The 21,008-nt window shown below is 43.7% G+C and overlaps 1 protein-coding gene across 1 annotated transcript in view; it reads right to left on the bottom strand.

The window, feature by feature from the left end:
• Window positions 1-21,008, bottom strand: part of LOC137321401 (adhesion G protein-coupled receptor F4-like) — a 118,566-nt gene that overhangs the window by 23,826 nt on the left and 73,732 nt on the right. The window contains exon 10 of the mRNA XM_067983789.1: window positions 5,572-5,742. Within this exon, the coding sequence (XP_067839890.1) occupies window positions 5,572-5,742 (171 nt within the window). The remainder of the gene's footprint in view (window positions 1-5,571; window positions 5,743-21,008) is intronic.

Below are 21,008 nucleotides of genomic sequence, written 5' to 3'. Positions count from 1 at the left end.
CCTCAAACAACACTTCCGCTGCCTGGACTAGTCTGGAGGAGCCCTGCAATACTCCGGTGAGCGGGTGGGCAGATTCGTGGTGGTATGCTGCATGCTGCACAACCTCGCCACCATGAGGGACCAGCCTTTGCCACCAATGATCGGAGAAGACCCTGAGCCAGAGGTGGAGGAGAAGGATGCTGAGGCGGAAGAAGTTGAGGAGGGGGAGGAGGAGGAGGAAGAGGCTGAGGAGGAGGGGAGGGGGAGGAGCTGGAAGAGAAAGTGGAGGAAGACGCAAGGGTGCAACAGGGACTGCTCGCCTTGTCTCCAAGGGCTCTGCACGTTCGCCTAGGAACATAGGAACAGGAGTAGGCCATTCAGCCCCTCGTGCCTGCTCCGCCATTTGATAAGATCATGGCTGATCTGTGATCTAGCTCCATATACCTGCCTTTGGCCCATATCCCTTAATACCTTTGATTGCCAAAAAGCTATCTATCTCACATTTAAATTTAGCAATTGAGCCAGTATCAATTGCCGTTTGCGGAAGAGAGTTCCAAACTTCTACCACCCTTTGTGTGTAGAAATGTTTTCTAATCTCGCTCCTGAAAGGTCTGGCTCTAATTTTTAGACTGTGCCCCCTACTCCTAGAATCCCCAACCAGTGGAAATAGTTTCTCTCTATCCACCCTATCCGTTCCCCTTAATATATTATAAACCTGATCCGTGCCCTTTATCAATAATGTCAACTACATCCCCCAACTCCCCAATAGTCCTACACTCCCTAGCTTTCCGCTCCCACAAGATAAACAAATCGCCCTCCATCTGATTGCACATTGGTTTCCCCCTCTGTTCATCGCACAAATAAAAACCACCACCAAACGCAAATTCAAAGTCACATTTTTCAATGAATAAATGAAATGATGGAAATAGAAAAGAACTATTCATCCTTGTGCATTCCCTTAGTGCCTGTTGTTCATGTACCTTTACCTAGCCTAGTGTCCCTACGACATGCATCCCCAGTGGCTGCAGCATGGGTGGTGGGAGGCTGCTGGACTTCAATGGAGGAGAGTGCAGATGGCCTTGGAGGACGACCTCGAGCAGCTCTGGGCCGGGAAGGCCCGGCTTTGACTGCACCATCTCAGCATGGGCTGCAGCAGTGTGGCCTGGCTGGCCGATAGGCAACAACAAGGGCACTGGCGGAGAGCAGGGGTGGGAGCAGGAATGCTGTCGTCCTGACAGAGGAAACCAGGTCCGACTGCCATGGCGCCACTGCCACTCTCCCAGGGTGGCGCCTCAGCAATCCTGGTGATCAGCTGGAGAACGGATTGCTGGAGTGCTGTGACGCCCTGGAAGCCCCGTTCCACAGTGGTCCTCAGAGCCACGATAGCAGCAGTCTGAGCTTCCATTCCAGCAGTCTGAGCAACAACCATAGTCGCAGACCTTTGACCACGTCAGTTTGTGCTGCAATGGAAGCCACGACATCGGCCATCAGACGCTGCACCTTAGTGGCTTCCATAGGTGTGCTGATGGAGGTGACCACCCGTTCCATGTTGGAAAGGATGGGCTTCAAGCTCTGCGCAAAGTCCTGTGCCAAGTTGAAGCTGGGCTCCTCCATGCCCCTTGTTATTGTACACAGGCTTTCTGGCAGGCTTTCCAGTGCCCCAAGCACTTGATGGTGTACGCCCATCAGCCGTCTTCATTAGCCTGGTCCATCAAAGTCCTCATCTGACTCCTCTGCAGCAGAACTAGTGAGCGACCTCGCCCTCCGTCGAGCTGGCACCTGTGGTGTCCGTTTCTGCCGCTGCCGCTCCTGCGCACTTGTGCCCGGAGTCTCACCACGTGCAGATCCCTCCTCTACCCTAGCCTCTAAACTACGCACAGTGTCAGTCTCTGAGCTGGTGGAAGCGAGTGTCAGATCGAGTGACGGTGTGGATTCAGTGTCCCCCTCCTCCTCCTCCTCCTCCTCCACCTCCTCCTCGGACGGTGCCGCCACGTGTTGTTGAGTATCTGCAACGGCAAAGGGAGACAGATCTAATTGTGGAGCAGGGAGAGGAGCAAGTAAGATGTGCTTGCTGACAGCATCTGCAGCACGTGAGTCGGTAAAGATTATGGGAGGAGGGAGATGTGGGAAACAAGAAGGAGCATTAAATATACAGAGACCCCCTTGACTGCAGCGATGGCCCGACCAATAATCCAAAGCATTGTCTCCTCTAGGGGGGTGAGGACATGTAAGCATATCTGTCCACCCTCAGGTCTCTCCTGCTGCTGCTGTTATGCGCCACCTTCGCCTGCAAGACAGACGACAGTGTGTCAGTGAGTATCCTGCAAGGTGTATGGGTGATGTGCCTGTTGTAGTAGAATAGCTGCCAGTTTGTGTGACCTGTGAGTGGTGGTTGTGTTGCCTGCAAGTGTGGTACTATGTGTGGGTGAGATGCAGCATGCCGAGTGCAGCAATGCGTATGGATGGACACTATTTGTTGGTGGGGGGGGGGGTGTGACAGGAGGTGTGATGCGTGGAGCAGTGGTGCAGTTGGTAGGATGTGCCACTTGACACTTGCATTCACTCACCTTGACCACTCGTGTCAAATCATTGAACTTCTTTCGGCACTGCAGCCACATGCGCGGTGCCATGCTCCTGGCATTTACTTCCTGGGCCACAGACTGCCAAAGCCTGCGAAGCTGCAGTCTGGAGGGTCTCTTGCCACCCTGCGGGTACATGTTGGCCCTCCTTCGTCCACCCCTTCAGTGCATCATCGGAGAAGTGTGGGGCCCGCTCTCGCGCCGGTCCTGCCATCTTTGCGGCCTTCTTTCCCTCTTCCCAGTGGACCGTGCATGACCCATTTAAAATATGCACCTTCACCTTTAACAGGTGCAGACTGCCGATAACGTGCACTGAGCATGCCCCATTTCCGAATTCCTCATTCTCCCCGTGCAGACAGCGCTACCCACGCTGCTGAGAGGCTGCACGGAGGTATCATTTACTGGAAGTAAAACGCTTTGGCACATCCTGAGCTCAAGAACATCACTGTATAAATGCACGTCCTTTCTTTTCTTTTCTTTTTCTTTATCTCAGCCAACTGCACAGGATCTGTGCAATATCACCCAACGTGCCATTGGTGCACGTATTCATCATGTGACTAACACCATTTTCTGCAGGGTTCGGGAATACATCCAGTTTGGCATCACAGCAAGGCAGTAACGAGATAGGCCGATCCAATTTTATGGTGTCGCTGGATTGCTCACAGTGCAAGGTGCAAAAGATGGTGCTCACAGACAACCCCCTCAACTCCCTGAACAGAATGAGCTCAATGTCCAGCTTGTGTATGACAGCATGTGAAGAATCCTTCATGTCAACACGTGATTTGCAGAAAGTTGCCACAATGCATTTGTCCTTTGGAATTCGGCCCTCCTTGAATTCTTCAATGAAGAGAATCTCTCATGGATAATGAGCCCTCAGACAGTGCACAAAAGCAGCAGAGGAACGTCACAAAGAGGTACATGCCTCTACCACAGCCGTCATTGCTCATGAGAGGGAGCCACTGCTGGCTGCAAGTGTAGGAAGAGGTTTTAATGTTCTGCATGCAAGCAATTGCTGCTAGGACAGATGGCGACACATACTTTGAGACTGAAGAAGTATTTGTGCAGCTCTTAAATTTAGGAAGTGAACAGTGTGTTGGTCCTCAGGGTGCACAAGGAAGAAAAGGAAATGTAGGTGGTGTGTTCCCTTGTCTGTCCTCTTCAGGTCATTGAACTTCTTGTGGCACTGGGCTGTGGACTCAGGGGTGAGAGAGTTCACACTGAGAGCCAGAGCCACATCCCTCCACTTTTTTGGAGTTTGCTCCCCTGGAGACCCAGAAATCTCTCTCTTTCTCCTCTACTGAAACTCACTGAGGAGGGTGTGGAGGTCGCTTTCATTGATATCGTGCGCTCTGTCTCCGTGTAATGCCCTCCTCACTTCTGTGGTGGCCTCTGCCAGATCCTCCAGTGGAAGACATTCTTGAGAGGTGGCACAAAATCTCGCATGAGCCATCCATTACAGCCACCTGACAGTCATCTTAGTGAGCCAAGCACTTTCCTGCTTACCTGCTGCTCCATTCTTCAGCCAGACTTGGCTTTTCAAAGGCTGCACTCGCATTTCCAAGCACCCCAGCCCAGCACTTCTGCTTTACATGGGATTTGAATGCCAGAACCACCAATGGATAGTTAAACGAGCTGCAGGTTATCAGCAGGTGCAAGTCCCGGCCCAATGGGACAAAATCAGCATAATTGGCCCTGTGGCATTTTGAGCCCTCTACCCCTTGAATTGTAATTATAATTCAGTGACTTGTGCATTATCAAACTGAAATGAAATACGTCAAGCCTTGATTAATTTTGTCCATTTTTTTACTGAGAATTAAGGGGTGGTTATACTGAGTATGAAACAGAAGTGAGACTATATCTATTCGGTGGAGAGAAGGTGGGCTGAGATGGAAAGAAAACCCAATATCATCCAATCTTCCTGATTAATTTACACCTCATACTGCCAGATATCAGAGTCACACTTTCCAGATAGATGCAAAATAATGAGACAGTGTGATGGAAAATCTGAAATTTCAAGCTATCGTCTGCCCCATAGAAGCTATATTGATCTTTCCCTTCCAATTTTCTCCTGCATCCAAGAACATCAATTCACACTGGAGTATGAGAGTAAATTCATCACTCTCCTGCTCCCAGTGGGAGCTTTACTCAAAAGGAATGTGGGTCGGAGAATTGGCATTGCATTATTGTAGCCGTATATCTGAACTGTGCTGAAAAATGCTTGGGATCCAATTCAATAAGAAGCATTTCAACCTCAACAACGATGAAGCAAATACAAGTTGAAAAATGCTAGAAAAGCACTAGAATGAACCAAGTTTGGATAATCTGGAGGTCATGATTCCTTTTCAGCAACTTAGGCAATCTACAAGTCCTACAGCTAATCTTCAAGCAAACTTGATGTGGAAAAGTAAAGGTGAGAAACAAGATTTCTCAGGAAGAGGTGATGGGTATTAGCAAGCCAAATAACTCTCACACTCAGCTGGTGTCTCACAGTTAAGAATTAGATCACACATCTCCACTGCGCTAGTAAATCGCAGCTTCACTATTTCTCTTACTTGTGCATCAAACGTAAAAGACAGTCCCCTCAGTCTATGTATTGTAAAAGAGCAAGCACATGACAATCATCCGAACCTCAAAAGAGTACTCCTATTGCGCCACTGTGAAACTTTTTCTATTTTCTATACTAGCCATACAGTGGAAGCTCTAAGAGAGATGATAGTTAGTATCAATTTATGGGCACTTTGTGCTGTGAGCAAATAGATGCTACAGACTAGGTTAAGACCGGCCCAACTCATTTGCTTACAGCCAACAATCCGTGGATTTGAGCCAGGTTACAAAAGTGAAAGACCAACTCCATCACCCAATCCCCAATGTTATTACAGAGAAGGAAGTATGATTCTATAAGCAGCACTTTCAATGTTTACCTTGCTAAACCTCACTTTCACACAAAAGAGACATAGTGCAGAAACGTGCTATAGTTGGCTCAACACTGTTCCTGGCAGATGCTTGTTCTTACCTCCATATCTGTTTCGCTAACATTGACTCTCAAATTTGAAAATGTTGTCAGAATTCCAACCACAGCTTGGACATTTCCAGGGGTGGTTATGTTCTGCTCAGTTGTTGTGGTGTTGGATAACTGCTCAAGAAGATTGGGAAGATTTTCTTCCAAATCAGTAGAGTTTTCCACCTAAAAAAATGAAATTAGAAAAGATTACAAGAACATATGACATTGATGGACAGGAAAAGACAAGCTGGTAAATCGAACGTGTTCCATAGAGTCATGCTGTAACTGACCATCATGATCCCTAATGCTCCTCCCCACCAACAGCCACATAACCTCCTCGGAGAGGTAAAAAAACAGATTTTTAACAACCCTAGGCCAATTCAACAGAAAAAAGTCTGGGAAATTCCTCTCTATTCCACAGCAGCAATCAAAATGAGCAGGAGAGCACAGTGACAGTGAGACACATCATCCAATACCCAACCTTCCTTTTGTATGCTGTGATATTAGCCACAGCCAAGAACTCATCCCTTTTGAATGCTTGCAGTGAATCTGCACTCACTCAACAAGCTGGCGACTTGCTGCAAAGATTGATGCCCCCCTGCGAAAACAAAAGGCTCCTGACATCTAATCTAATTCTATGCTTACATAACTTATACGTATCCCTGGGTTCTCCCTAACCTATCTAATTCAAATAGTCTATCCACATGATCACAGGTTAGTCCCTTCATTATTTTTAAGATCTCAATCAAATCTCTTTGAAATGTACACTTCTCTACAGTAAGTACAAGCTCTCTAAGCCTATTGTGATAACTGAGGGTTTTTAAGCTAATACTTGAAAGGGAAAAATTTGCTGGGCTATGGGGAAAGGACAGGGGAGTGGGACGAATTGGATAACTCTTTCAAAGAGCTGGCACAGGCATGATGGGCCAAATGGCCTCCTTCTGTGCTGTAGTATTCTATGATTCGAAGTATCAATCTCACTGAGCACAGCTCCCATTTCTATGAGCACCCTTGGGTGAATGCTGTCAGGAGCTGCAGCCCAATCTGTTTTGAGACCTCTTATTCTATCCAGCATCATATCTGCGTCCACTTTGACAGTTACAGTTTGAAAGCTAACAGTGTTGTTTAATAGCATCTACTGTCAGTTAAAAGCCCATAACTGAAATGCAAACACTTGCTCCTTCCTGTGTGAGACAACAAGACCTATTACAGGCAGAAAAAGTGTGCTTTGCTGTGGAGATGTTGAGGAATTAAGAATACCCTGTACCCACTGTATAGTTTGTCTGCGTAAAGTGGACCTCTTCATAAAAATCCTTCCAGTGAAATAAGATTGAGAAGAGCCTGGAGATTCAGTCACATTCATGTTTATCAACACACAGACACTTCCCAGCACAGTCACTTTGCAAAGGAACTAAACTTATTCTGAAAAGAGAAACTCACAAATCCAATTTAGTGAAAGTCCAGAAATGATTTTTCATCTATAATGGATGGCAACTCACCAATGGCAGACTTACTTATACATGAACAGTACTAAGAATTCCCAGGCAATTTATTGTTAGATCACCTTGTGTGTGGAGCGTTGTGCATTTATAGTGCATATTGTCTATTACTCCAAGTGGCAAAGTATCACTCTATGCAGTGATTTTAGTGGGCAGAAAATTAGGGAGCGAGCATTAGATACGGGCTCTCAGCCTGCAAAGCTCTGCATCGGGAAAACTAAAGATGCAAATTTATCCCTTAATGTCCAAAATGTGGAAAATGCCTAGTATTATTTACAGTAGTTTGATGTAACAGGTCAATTTATTAACCTAATAGTGACAGGTATAGTATTTTGGGTTTAGAATCCGATTAGTTTTTTGCATAATATCACTGTAAGCTATTCTTTTATATCTATGAATAAAAGATTTATAAATTACTGAAAAAATGGGTCTCGCCACTCAAAAATGCTGATGATATGCATTCAAATTTGGTTTATAAAGCAAAAATTTAAACAATAAAGCTTACTTAATTAAATCAAAAACTATAATGATCAAATCAGTGCTAAACACATAATTATATACAAATTTATTTGCTTTCAAGATGTGGGCAATGCTGGCAATGCCATATGTTATTGTCCATCCATATTGCTCTCATGGGCCTTCTTCTTGAATCGTTGCAGTGTGTGAGGTCATGTTGCTACTCCAATGGTGGTTAGACAGGGAATTCCAGGATTCCAATGATGAAGGAAATGTTATATATGTCCAAGTCAGGATGATGTATGACTTGGAGAGGAATTTGAAGTGATAGTGTTCCCGCAACATTGCTATTATTCTTCTTGGTGGCAGAGGTCGCAGGGTAAGAAGATGCTGTCAAAGTAAGCTTAGTGAGTTACAATGAGTTACATCGAAACTACAGCACAAAAACTGGCCATTCAGCTCAACTGGTCTGTGCCGGCATTTATGCTTCACACGAGCCTCCTCCCTTCCTACTTCATCTAACTTGATCAGGATACCTTACTATTCCTTTCTCCCTCACGTGTTGATGTAGCTTCCCCTGAAATGCATCTATGCTGTTTGCCTCAACTACTCCCTGTGGTAGCGTGTTCCACATTCTTAACACTCTATGGGTAAAGAAGTTTCTCCCGAAATCACTATTGGATTTATTAGCGACTATTTTATATTTGTGAATTTTAGTTTTGGACTCCCCCACAATTGGAAACTTTGGGCGAGAAATTGGGCCGTCTAGCGCCTGTTGTTTTGGCGCTACGCAGCCTCTTGAAGTGTCAAGATGTCGTCATGGCTGCGCACACACTTTTCTGGCGTGACATGCGCTGGACGCCATCTTGGTATAGGTATTAGTGCACGCGCTGATAACGACCGCCGGCTGCAAGAAAAGTAAGGAGAAAATGGATACAACTAGTGTGCAACGCTGATTTAAAGTGATAGACACCATTATGGAACTTAACGCTCAACACAACGCACAGTCTTAACCACGACCATCTGAACATGCCTTGGAGTGCCTGGAGAAATCCCCACCAAAGCTATTTAAAGGGACCATGCAGAATTTACAAGTTATTTGCTGGATTGTTGCTTTTGGCTGTTGATGCATTTGTAACTGTCTTTGGAGGTCTCCTATACTTGAATAGTAGGACGCGGGGACATAGCCTAACATTTAGAGCCAGGACATGCAGGAGTGAAGTTGGGAAACGTTTCCACACGCAAAGGGTGGGAGAAGTTTGGAACGCTCTTCTGCAAACGGCAGCTGATGCTAGCTTAATTGTGAATTTTAAACCTGTGATTGATAGATTTCTGTAAACCAACGTTAATAAGGGATATGGGGCTACGGTGGGTATACGGAGTTAGGTCACAGATCCACCATGATCTCATTGAATGGCGGAATAGGCTCGAGGGGCTAAATGCCACTTCCACGAGATGCTTCCTGTTCTGCGCCACCTTCTCCTGAAAGCAAGTAGGACGTGTGTCTGGGTGATGTGCTTGTCATGGTTGAATAGCTGCCAGTGTGTGTGGCCTGTGAGTTGTGGATGGGCGGCTTGAAACAGTGATAATGGGCTCGATTTCCCCGGGAAATTGCAGGTGCGTTGGGGGCAGGGGGGCTCCGAAAATCGGGGAAATCCCATTCGGGTTCGGAGCCCGGCTCCAACCCACCGACGTCCGAGCTCCCCACAGACGCACCTGTGTGCGCGCGGGCGACCTAAATCCAGAAGTCCCGGAGACAATTAAAGCCGGCAGGATGATAGTTAAAGAGCTAAATGTACCTCTTTGAGGTACTTAAGGCACTTTACTTGTGACAGATTACATGGTTAGAATGATTTTTAATTACCTGGGTGGCTTTCCCACCACTTCTGATTCACGCCTGGTGAAACCAGACATGAAGGGCCGGATCAGGCAAAAAGAAACAAAATAAATTACATAAAAAACCATTGCACAAAGTTAAAACACAAAATCAACCTACCTTTCCACCCTGTTCTGATGTCTGATGTCTCCCTCTACGATCTCCCCCTCTTCACCTCCCCCCGATGTCCCCCCGATCTTCCCCTCTTCACCTCCCACCGATGTCCCCCCGATCTCCCCCTCTTCACCTCCCCCCGATGTCCCCCCGATCTCCCCTTCTTCACCCCCTCCAATGTCCCCCCAAACTCCCCTTCTTCAGCCCTCCGATCTTCCCCTCTTCCCCCCCCGATCTTCCCCTCTCACCCCCAATCTTCCCCCTCCACCCCCTGATCTTCCCCTCTCCCCCCGATCTTCCCCCTCCACCCCCCGATCTTCCCCTCTCCCCCCCAATCTTCCCCTCTCCCCCCCATCCCCGATCTTCCACTGTTCCCCCCCCTCCCCGATCTTCCGTTCCAGAGCCGGATGACATCTCACTCGCTCTCTTTCTCCACCACCCCCCACCCTCGCGTTGCAGTTCCTGACAGCGGCCAGTCTGTCAATCAGGCTGGCTGCCGGGCGCGAAATCCAGAGAGCACGTTAATCGCCATCAATTATGATGCGATCGCGTCGGAAATGGTAAGGTTTGTTTATTCGGGTTTGCCACGCGCATCTTCACTCCCCCCCGCTGCCAACCCACCACTATTTCAAAATTGAGCCCAATATGTAAGGGTGAGAGGAAGCATCTGATTGTCAGAGTTGAGTACTGATGGAAAAAGTTTGTTGGTAGGTGGGTGATGGGGGTGTAGTGCGTGGAGCAGTGGATGCTGCTAGTGGTGCAGTTGGTAGGAGACGCCACTTGACAGTTGACCTCGTTCACCTTGACCACTCATGTCAAAGCATTGAACTTCTTCCTGCATTGCATCCATGTTCATGGTGCTGTGCGCCTGGCATTGACTTCATCCCCCGCTGCCTCCCATTACCTTTTGGGCATACGTCTGGTGGGCCTCTTGCCCTTCCCGCACCCCACGGATATAGGATGTCCCACCTTCTGTCCACCTCTTGCACCAAGGCCACTAGTGCATCTGCAGAGAACCTTGGTGCATGCAATCTCACTGGCCTGGTACAAACTCAGATCAGCAGATTGGTTAGGTCTGGCATGCAGATTGGAGGATGTGGGATTTAGTAGTGTGCAACCTTTATTCAATGTTTTAACATAACTCATCAGTTTGTAAACATAGGGATGGGACCTGCATCTGTGTTTTACGTGTGCGATGTCTGATCTCCGTTCAGACTCCAAACAGCAGACTGTTATTATTAGCAAATAATAGGTACCGGCTACCTTTCGTTTAAGAGACATCCTCCCTTTAAGAGATTGGGGCTCCCCTTGCTGGTGGAAAGTGCACATTTCCTTGAATTAACGCTGCTGTCAGGTCAGACCTCAGGCTGGTCGAATGTCTCATCCTGCCTATGCAGGAAGCACTGGGCATGGGTTAATCGCAGATCGCGATACCCACGCCCGGTATTGGGGGTTAACCAATTTAACCCCGATAATCTTTATTTCTATCCTATCAAACCCTGTCATTATCTTCAGGTCAGCCTCTATCAGGTCTATCAGGTCAGCCCTCATCCTTCTCTTTTCCAGGGAAAAGATCCTAGTCTGTTCAGCCTTTGCTTATAAGGATATCCTCTCAGTTCTGCTATCATCCTTATGAATATTTTTTGCACCCTCTCCAACGTCTCTGTATCCTTTCTATAATATGGAGACCAGAACTGTGCACAATATTCCAAATGTGGTCTAACCAAGGTTCTATACAAGTGTAATATAACTTCTTTGCTTTTCAATTCTATCCCTCTAGAAATGAACCCCAGTGATGATTTGCCTTTTTTATGGCCTTATTAACCTGCGACGATACTTTTAGTGATTTGTGTATCTGTACCCCAAAATCCCTTTGCTCTTCTATCCCGTTTCTTATTATCCAAGGAGCACGTGGCCTCCTTATTCCTCCTAACAAAATGCACCACCTCACACTTATCTGTATTGAAATTCATTTACCAATTACATGCAAGTTCATTAATGTCCTCTTGCATTTTGATGCATTCTTCCTTTGTATTAATTACAACCTCAATTTGGTGTCGTCCGCAAATTTTGAAATTGCACTTCCGATTCCCGAATCCAAATCGTTCATGTAAATTATGAACAACAGTGGTCCCAGCACCGATCCCTGTGAAACACCACTTTCCACTTTTTGCCAGTAGCTACCCTTAACCCCTACTCTCTGTTTTCTGTTTTGTAGCCAGCTTGCTATCCATTCTGCTACTTGTCCCCTGACTCCTCATGCTCTGACCTTAGCCATGAGTCTGCAATGTGGTACCTTATCGAAGGCCTTTTGAAAATCCAAATATATTACATCCACTGCATTAACCTTGTATATTCTTTCTGTTTCTTCTTCAAAGAATTCAATAAGGTTGGTCATACATGACATTCCCTTCTGAAATCAGTGCTGACTATTCTTTATTATATTTTCATTCTCTAGATGTCTTTCCATTACATCTTTGAGTAAAGATTCCATTATCTTTCCTACCACCGACGATAAGCTAACTAGTCTATAGTTCCCTCGACTCATTCTATCTCCCTTTTTAAATAGAGGAATAACATTAGCTGCTTGCTAGTCCTCTGGCACTATTCCCTTTTCTACTGAATTTTTATACATATGTAAAAGTGCCTTTGCTATCTCCTCCTTATTAATATTCGCAAATGCAATCCATCCGGACAAAGGGTTTTATCCTCCCTAAGTTTGATTAGTTTATCAATTATCTCCCCCCCTTGATTCTTTAATATTTTAAAATATTTTTTGACCTCTTCTTCTAATGTTCTGCCCCCCTTGTTAGTCTCCTTGGTAAATACGGAGGCAAAGTTTCAATATTCAATATTTCTGCCATTTCGCTGTCATTACCTGTGAGTTTATCTTGTTCATCCGTTAGTAGCCCTATCCTTGTTCTGATTTTTCTTTTTTTATTTATGTGTCTGTAGAATACCTTACTGTTTCTTTCTATATTCCTTGATAATTTAACCTTGTAATTTCCTCTTTGCCTTCCTAATTGTTTCTTTGACTTCTTTTTTAACCTTTCCCTATTCCCATTTGTCATCCTCTCCTTTATTGTTTATATTCAGAGAGTATGCATTTTTCTTTAGTTTCAATTTTACCCTTATCTCTTTATTCATCCATGGTCTTTCATTGTTGGCTAGTTTGTTCTTGATTTTTAGAGGAATATATTTATCCTGAACTCTATTGATCACCGTTTTAAATATTTCCCACTGCTGTTCTTTCTCTTTGTCAAATTTTTACTCCAATTTACCTGCCCTAGTTCCATTCTCATCCCCTCAAAATTAGCTTTTTTCCAATCTATTATTTTGATCTTTGTCTTACTTATGTCTTTCTCATTCATTATTTTAAACGTTATTATGTTATGATCGCTATTGTCTAGATGTTCCCCTATGCTTACTTCTTTTATCTGTTCTGGTTCATTTCCTATTACTAGATCCAGCAGTGATTCCTCTCTTGTTGGGCTTCTGACTTACTGGGTAAAAAGGAGTCATGTACTTGAGAATCCCTACGTGGTCAGTTTTTAGTAAAATATTAAGATGCCTATGTGGCAAAGAAGCAGAATGCAAAATGGTTAGAAAGGGTTAATTAGTAACTGAGATTGATACAAGTGGCCTGGCCCTCCTGCCGGGCCATATGTTTGCTTAGTTAGCAGGCCTGCATTGTCTTATCAATGATAGGTCTTTGATGTGAGTCAAGGACTGGTCTGAATGTCTCCATGTTTATGGCAGATCAATATAGGTAACGAGCTTAGCCAAAGTTGAAAGACATTCCCGGTTGGGAGATAAGGAACAGGGAAGAACATTCTAAGTTGGAAGGTGAGGAAGTATTCCCTTTGATGTCTAACAGCAACATGATCAGCACATGGACGATCTATGATTGGCCGGAAATAATGTAACCTCGCATGGCAACCTATGCCCGACTTATGATTGGTGTTGACCCTCGTTAAGTATGTTCCAACCCTATTGATTTGTATAAAAACGTGTGGATTTCTGTATGTTTTTGTTCTTGCTCTGCCAGCATAGAGGGACTCTATCAGGAGTCCAAATCAATGCTGCAGACTAAGAACCCTGCTATTAAAGTTGTGCTGAACTTTAAAATGTATTCGACTTCAGTTATTACTGAACCAGACTGAGGGGAAAGAATCCGGATGGTCATTTGGTGGCAGCGGTGGGATCTTAACGGTCGTTCACCGAGAGTTCGCGGAGTAAGAGGCGGATTGTCTCAGACACGGAGGAAGGAAATGGCGCCCCGATGTAAGTAGTCTTAATTTACTATGTCGGTTTTCCTCCAATCCGTCAGTCTGACGACGAATCGTCCAATCGCTAACACTCGTGTGGTGTCCTTACAAGATTCAGGTCAGTCTGGCGAATACACAGAAATAGCAGGAAGAGGTCAGTGGTCGAATATCACTGAGGGAATAACTTGTAAGCGGTAGGTCAGTGGTTAATATCACTGAGGGTAGTCAGGGTTTAAGTTCCTGGTGATTGGATATAAACAGGAACTATTTATAAAACTTAGATGCCGAAAAAAAGGCTCAGGAATTAATTTGGAAAAATAACAGAGGTACCTCAGCCAAAGAACTAATTGCTTTATGGAGACAGTACTGTAAAAAAATATGGATAGAATTAAGTGACTAGACAAATGTTTAAAAGACAGAGACCCGAAAAAGAAAGGTTTTGTTGTTTAAGTGTACTGTCCCTTTAAAAAGCCTGTCTTGATCAGTGTTTTTTTTGTCGGTGTTGTGGGCCACACCCCCTTCTTACTGTGTCTTACGTGTTTTCTTCCTTTGTGTAATGTATCTGTCTTGTCGTGTGTTTAATTCTGATACTGCTGAATTAAAATTGGAGTTATTGAGGTTAAGTGACCTATTAAATTCTGGTTCTTATAAAGTGTGGGCATGTTAAATTCCAGACATGGGATCTTCAAAAAATTGGCATTTCGAATGTTTATTTTGTGATTGGCTGTGGTTTAAAAAGAGGTTAAAAATTAACGGGATACATTAAAAAACTATTAGGATCATTGTGATAGGAAAAGTCGGAAAGCTGGAACAGCTCGGAGCGTTGATTATAATCACATCCACTAAAAGTATGTGAAAAAATAGTGTGCAAAAATATAGTATAAAGCAATCCACAAATGTGAGAAGTAAAAAAATCAGTCAAACCTGTGTGAAGTGAAATTTTGAAGGTGGGAACTTAATCTCAAAAGGGAGAAGGATCAAGTTACTCCTACCACAAGAGCAAGTTAATATTAACCCCTTCCATCCCAAGAAGCCAGACTGTCATGCCAAGACCAGTTCAAACAGATAGAAATGACCCAGTCGGTTGAGAACTGTCTGAGGCTAACCATTACACAGGTGAACATGAGGTAATAATTGGTATAGGTTGTATTAGTAAAATTGTCCCAATTACTCGGAAATGCCAAAGGCTACAATTGACTGAGATATAAGTTTTCACGCTACTGTGAAAAATTGATAAGAAAGGAATGTAAAACAAATCATATGAAAAGGAAGCATAGGTTAGACAATTGGAAGTCCATTACTTGAGCTATGTACTGACACAGGGTACTAAACGCCTAGCAGTTTTACCCTGCCACAGTATGATAAGGAAGTTTTGACAAGTTCTGGGGCTATTCAATTTTATTTGAAATTAATAGTAGAATACAAGATCTGACCAAAGAGGGGAGACCTTCCCTGACAAATTATATGATGTGGAGATGCCGGTGATGGACTGGGGTTGACAATTGTAAACAATTTTACAACACCAAGTTATAGTCCAGCAATTTTATTTTAAATTCACAAGCTTTCGGAGATTTTCTCCTTCCTCAGGAGAAAATCTCCGAAAGCTTGTGAATTTAAAATAAAATTGCTGGACTATAACTTGGTGTTGTAAAATTGTTGACAAATTATATAACTCGCATTGAGACTGCTAAGAAAACTCAACAATTAGATCAACACCTCCTAACTCAAGTGTTAAAACAAAGAGCGACATGGAATGGAGGTGGACATCGTAAAAAGAGATAGGCAAATATGGAGACGTAAAGATCTGTGATAAGTGATATAGCAACTGCCTTTGCCTCAGTTGTTAACACCATTGATTTGACAACATTAGATCAAAAGGTCAGAGATTTAGGGTCTCGCATTAAAGATATATTAAAAGATAACTGAAAATACAGATAAGGAATTGTCTGAGGATCAAATGCTGACCATATATTTGCAAAGGATAGCTACAGTGCTAGAAACACATGCCCAAACCATTAATAAATTAATAAAAGAGGAATATAACGTATCTTAGCAGGCGGCTGCTAATGATATCTGCTTAATGTGGTTACATCTTGAAAACACAGAGATTAGGACTTGGAGTTAGAAATTCCAGTCTGCAGCCCTGCGTACATCTGTATGTGGGAGAGACCGTGTTTATTTCAGACAGGCTGCGTGCTTCAGAGAGAGAGCAAGAGTGGAACTAGGCTATTTCTCTCTCCTGTTTTGTTTTCTAAATTTGTTTTGGGTATAGGGATTATTCCTTTGGATAAATAAATAATAAATGAAGATTTGACAAATTAATCACTTGGGCTCTCAAGAAGAGCCGCAATGGATTTTCTGTGTTTCTTTTAAAACAGGTGACCCTGGTTTTTTTTGGGACCACGTGAGTGTTGATGGTGCAGGATTACCAAGAGTAGTTACAAAGTTACGGTGCAACCTTTGCTGGAGAAATTTGGTGCAGGAAACGATCCAGTGGTGTTAAAGATTTAAGACTTTAGCTGCAGACATCAGCAGATACCAAATGTCACAGCGTGGTGATATCAACCTGATTCTCCTCTTTTGAAAACATTTTGATTTGTTTTGTTTTAACCTATTTGTTGTCTTCCGAGACAGAATGCTCGAGGTGGGGAGATATGGGAATTTCTCTAAAGTCATTGAATTGGGCATGATAAAAAAATCAATCTGGCATAAATATACAATCTAGTGGAAGTCAGGAAAGTGTAGTTGAGAATAGTAAATTGATAGCTTTCTCGTGGAGATATTTGTGTCCTTGCCTATAATGAATAATGAGAAAACTACACTCAATAGCCTGGCCACTACCCTGACATCGGGACCATGCAGGGGGAGATAAGCACTCTAGACACCCCTGATCTTTTTGATAAGATAACCTGAAAACCTAAGAGTGGCTACAGTGGACATAAAAGATACAAATGTATGTTGCCATCATCTGAAACGGAGATCAGGATGAAGAACATGATTACAAAGGCCTATGGCCTGGTGAGCTATTGCAACCACTCTTTAAACAAACCAGTTGCTTTTACAGGACTGAATCCTACAGGTCATATGATGTGTGCCATGGAAAATGTTCGGAAATACCATGAGGAAGAAGAGACTGGCCAGCAGAAAGTTAATATCCAAGAACACTAAGCTCATTCCTATGAGATGCTGCTAGTATGCGGAGATACATGAAGAAGATACAGTGAAGAATGAGTCTCAGACAGGCTCAGTTACTTGACAACAGCACAACAGGAAAATGGTTAATGTGGTCCAGGCGAGTGAGAAATCCTTTTAAACAAGGCACTGACACATGGTCCATAGAGAAACCAACTAATTAATGAAACAGTCAGGAAACACTGGTATCAATCAAAAGGACTGAAATTAAAGTAAAGAGGGACACAGTAATTTGGATTTCCAAAATTCAGGGTTAGGTTCCCATCAGTTAACAATAAAATTGGGAGAAACAATATTTAGAAGATATCCGCACGATGGATACAAAATTACAAGATTATGAGGGGCCCAGATAAAGTAGACAGGAAGTACCTGTTTCCCCTAGCAGAGGGTTCAAGAACTAGAGGACGTAGATTTAAGCTGATTGGCTGGAACAAAATTAAAGGGCTGTGTTACTAGACATGCTGTCACTGTGTGTCCACATAGTGTTGGACACAGCCTAGAAGCACAGTGTGGGTTTAATAATACCGGTACCAATCGGGATATTAACTGTACCATGGAGGCCCTAGAGGCGGATCTAAAACCCACTTAAGTGGCATATGCCGGAGAGGGCGAATACTGTGTTACAACTAATTTGAAAACGTTTAAATATGCCAATCTAACTTGTGATATTTTAAGTCCAGAATTCTACTCCATTTCTGAAGTCCTGGTTCGGATTGGACACGAGGAACTGGTAGAGATACACCGGCATAACCTCACCACCTTACAAGTTTCTGAGAATGTCAGAAAGGACTTCAAAGAATATCAGGACACATTTGGGTATCTGACACCCCTGTTGCCTAAATACTTGGAAGCATTGCGAATGGAGATACGCCTCTCCCAGAAGGTTTATTATAACCTACAACAGGACAATAACAACATTAAGCATGACATTGACCAAATTAAAGTCACCACCTGGTGAAATGACCTCTGGAATTTTGGACTGAATATACAGATCCATCCTTGGATTAGATTAATTTCATATGTATTAGTTGTAGTGCAGTTTGTTGTAATGTGCTTCTTGATTTTCATTGCATGTAATAAATGTAAGCAGAGGATGAAGGGTTTGGCAAAGATAGTAAAACAGAGCCTGGGTGAGAATGTCCCCATTGTCTCTGTGGTTTCAACTAAGAAAACATCTTAATGGTACTGGGAGTAGCACCCGCTGGGGTAAGGTGCATGTAAAAGGGAAGACAATTATAGTTTGATAGGATTATCAGATGCTCTGCCTCTCTTCCACCCGGACTGGTGGCCAACACGAAGGGAACCTGGTTAAGATGAGGTACAGCATCTAACGGGATATTGTAGGGAGAATTTGGATTAAGGGATATAATGGGGAGGGCACCAATTCACAGGTGTAAAATGGTCTGAAAGGTACCATTCAGTCTAGTTAGGCTGGAAACAAAATATAAAGCACCATAGGATATTTGACTATGTTAGCCTTTTCAAACTAACATGAATAGGTTTAGCTGACCAAGGACATTCGCAGCTTACTTGAGAGATGTTTAGAAGGAGTCTGTTCCTGAGAACAGATAAGAGTACAAAGGCGTATTGATGAAACATGTCTGTGTTCTATTGGGACTTCTCTAGTTCAAGGGCTAGTCATATTCATTGTTATAATTCTTATAGTTTATTGCTTACTTAAATGTTGCTGCACTGCAGAACCTGCAGAACCAGTGAGCACCGTAATAATTGGTTATCATAAAATGATAAAAGGGGGGAAATGAGAATCCCTACGTGGTCAGTTTTTAGTAAAATATTAAGATGCCTATGTGGCAAAGAAGCAGAATGCAAAATGGTTAGAAAGGGTTAATTAGTAACTGAGATTGATACAAGTGGCCTGGCCCTCCTGCTGGGCCATATGTTTGCTTAGTCAGCAGGCCTGCATTGTCTTATCAATGATAGGTCTTTGATGTGAGTCAAGGACTGGTCTGAATGTCTCCATGTTTATGGCAGATCAATATAGGTAACGAGCTTAGCCAAAGTTGAAAGACATTCCCGGTTGGGAGATAAGGAACAGGGAAGAACATTCTAAGTTGGAAGGTGAGGAAGTATTCCCTTTGATGTCTAACAGCAACATGATCAGCACATGGACGATCTATGATTGGCCGGAAATAATGTAACCTCGCATGGCAACCTATGCCCGACTTATGATTGGTGTTGACCCTCGTTAAGTATGTTCCAACCCTATTGATTTGTATAAAAACGTGTGGATTTCTGTATGTTTTTGTTCTTGCTCTGCCAGCATAGAGGGACTCTATCAGGAGTCCAAATCAATGCTGCAGACTAAGAACCCTGCTATTAAAGTTGTGCTGAACTTTAAAATGTATTCGACTTCAGTTATTACTGAACCAGACTGAGGGGAAAGAATCCGGATGGTCATACTCACTGTAAAAACTCCATTTCCCTTTTGCCTTTCCCTACCTCTTTTTGCCCGTTTACTTGGGGGTAGTTGATAACACCCACGATTATTATTCAATGTTTTTTACTCATTTCATAGATTTGTCTATATATTTCTTCCTCCACTTCCCTTCCACTATTAGGTGGTCTGTAGAATATATCTATTAATGTGATCAATCCCTTCTTATCCTCTGTCTCAATCAATATGGATTCTGTTTCTATTTTAATGTTACTTATGTCCCTTTTTTCTATTGCCATTATGGTGTCTCTAATTAGTGCAGTTACCCCACCCCCCTTCTTCCTTCCCCATCCTTTCTAAATACATCATATCCTGCAATATTTAATTGCCAGTCCTGTTCCTTATGTAACCATGTTTCAGTTATCCCTACCACATCTGGCTCCTCGCTATTGATTATTGCCTCCAGTTCCCCCGTTTTTTTTGGATGCTGTGCACATTGCTATATAGGCAATTTAATTTGTTTTCATTAATTGTTCTCCTCCCTTTGTCTTTAACAGTTATTTTGTACTCATGTTCTATAACTATGTTTGTTCCCTGGCTACGTTTATGTTAACCTGATTCCTTAACTTGGTCTGACCTTTACACTCATTTCCTATTTCTTTTTTCTTCAGACTTATGTTATCTTCCCCAGTTCCCACCCCCCTATCTTACTAGTTTAAAGTCTTATTGACACCCCATTTTACTCTTTCCGCTCGGACACTAGTCCCACCCTGGTTGAGGTGGAGCACATCCTAATGGTACTGCTCCTTCCTGTCCCAGTACTGGTGCCAGTGTCCCATGAAATGAAACCCTCCTTCCCACACCACCCTTTCAGCCATACATTCACCTTCCTGATCTGTCTATTCCTATGCCAATTAGCATGTGGCTCGGGTAGTAATCCCAAGATTAGCACCCGTGAGGTCCTGCTTTTTAATTTAGTTCCTGACTTCTGATATTCTCTTAGCATGACCTCCTCCCTTTTCTTCCCTATGTCATTGGTCCCAACATGGACCATGACAACTGGATCTTCCCCCTCCCTTTCCAAGTTCCTTTCGAGTTGCTCTGATACATCCTTTACCCATGCACCAAGTAGGCAACATACCCTCCTAGACTCTCGGTCGCAACTGCAGAGGACTCTATATATCCCACGAATTATAGAATCCCCTATGACTACAACATTTCTATTCTGCTCCTGCCCTCACCCCCTGCCCGAACTGTCTCCTGCTCCACGGTGCCATGGTTAGCATTCCGGCTGTCCACCCCGCAGCCTACATCCTTATCCTCACAGGTAGAAAGTACATTGTACCAGTTGGACAGGACCAGTGTCTGTGGGACCTCATTCCCTATCTCCCCTTGGTTCCCCTTAACCTACTGAGCTATGTGTCGGAGCGATTCTAACTTGCACTCCAGCTCAAGGATTCTGAGTTGGAGTGACTCAAAGCAGAGACATTTCCTGCAAATGTGGCAATTCGGGACAGTCTCACTGTTCACAAGTTCCCACAGACCACAGTCCCGACACACAACCTGCACGGCCAGTTCTAGCATTTTAAAAATTTATTTATTTGTTAGTATTAATTTAATTCTAGAACTAATAGACACACTTAAGGCCT

This window comes from Heptranchias perlo, chromosome 5 (genome assembly GCF_035084215.1).
Source record: "Heptranchias perlo isolate sHepPer1 chromosome 5, sHepPer1.hap1, whole genome shotgun sequence".
Lineage (NCBI taxonomy): Eukaryota > Metazoa > Chordata > Chondrichthyes > Hexanchiformes > Hexanchidae > Heptranchias > Heptranchias perlo.
This window is presented reverse-complemented; position numbering and strand designations above follow the sequence as displayed.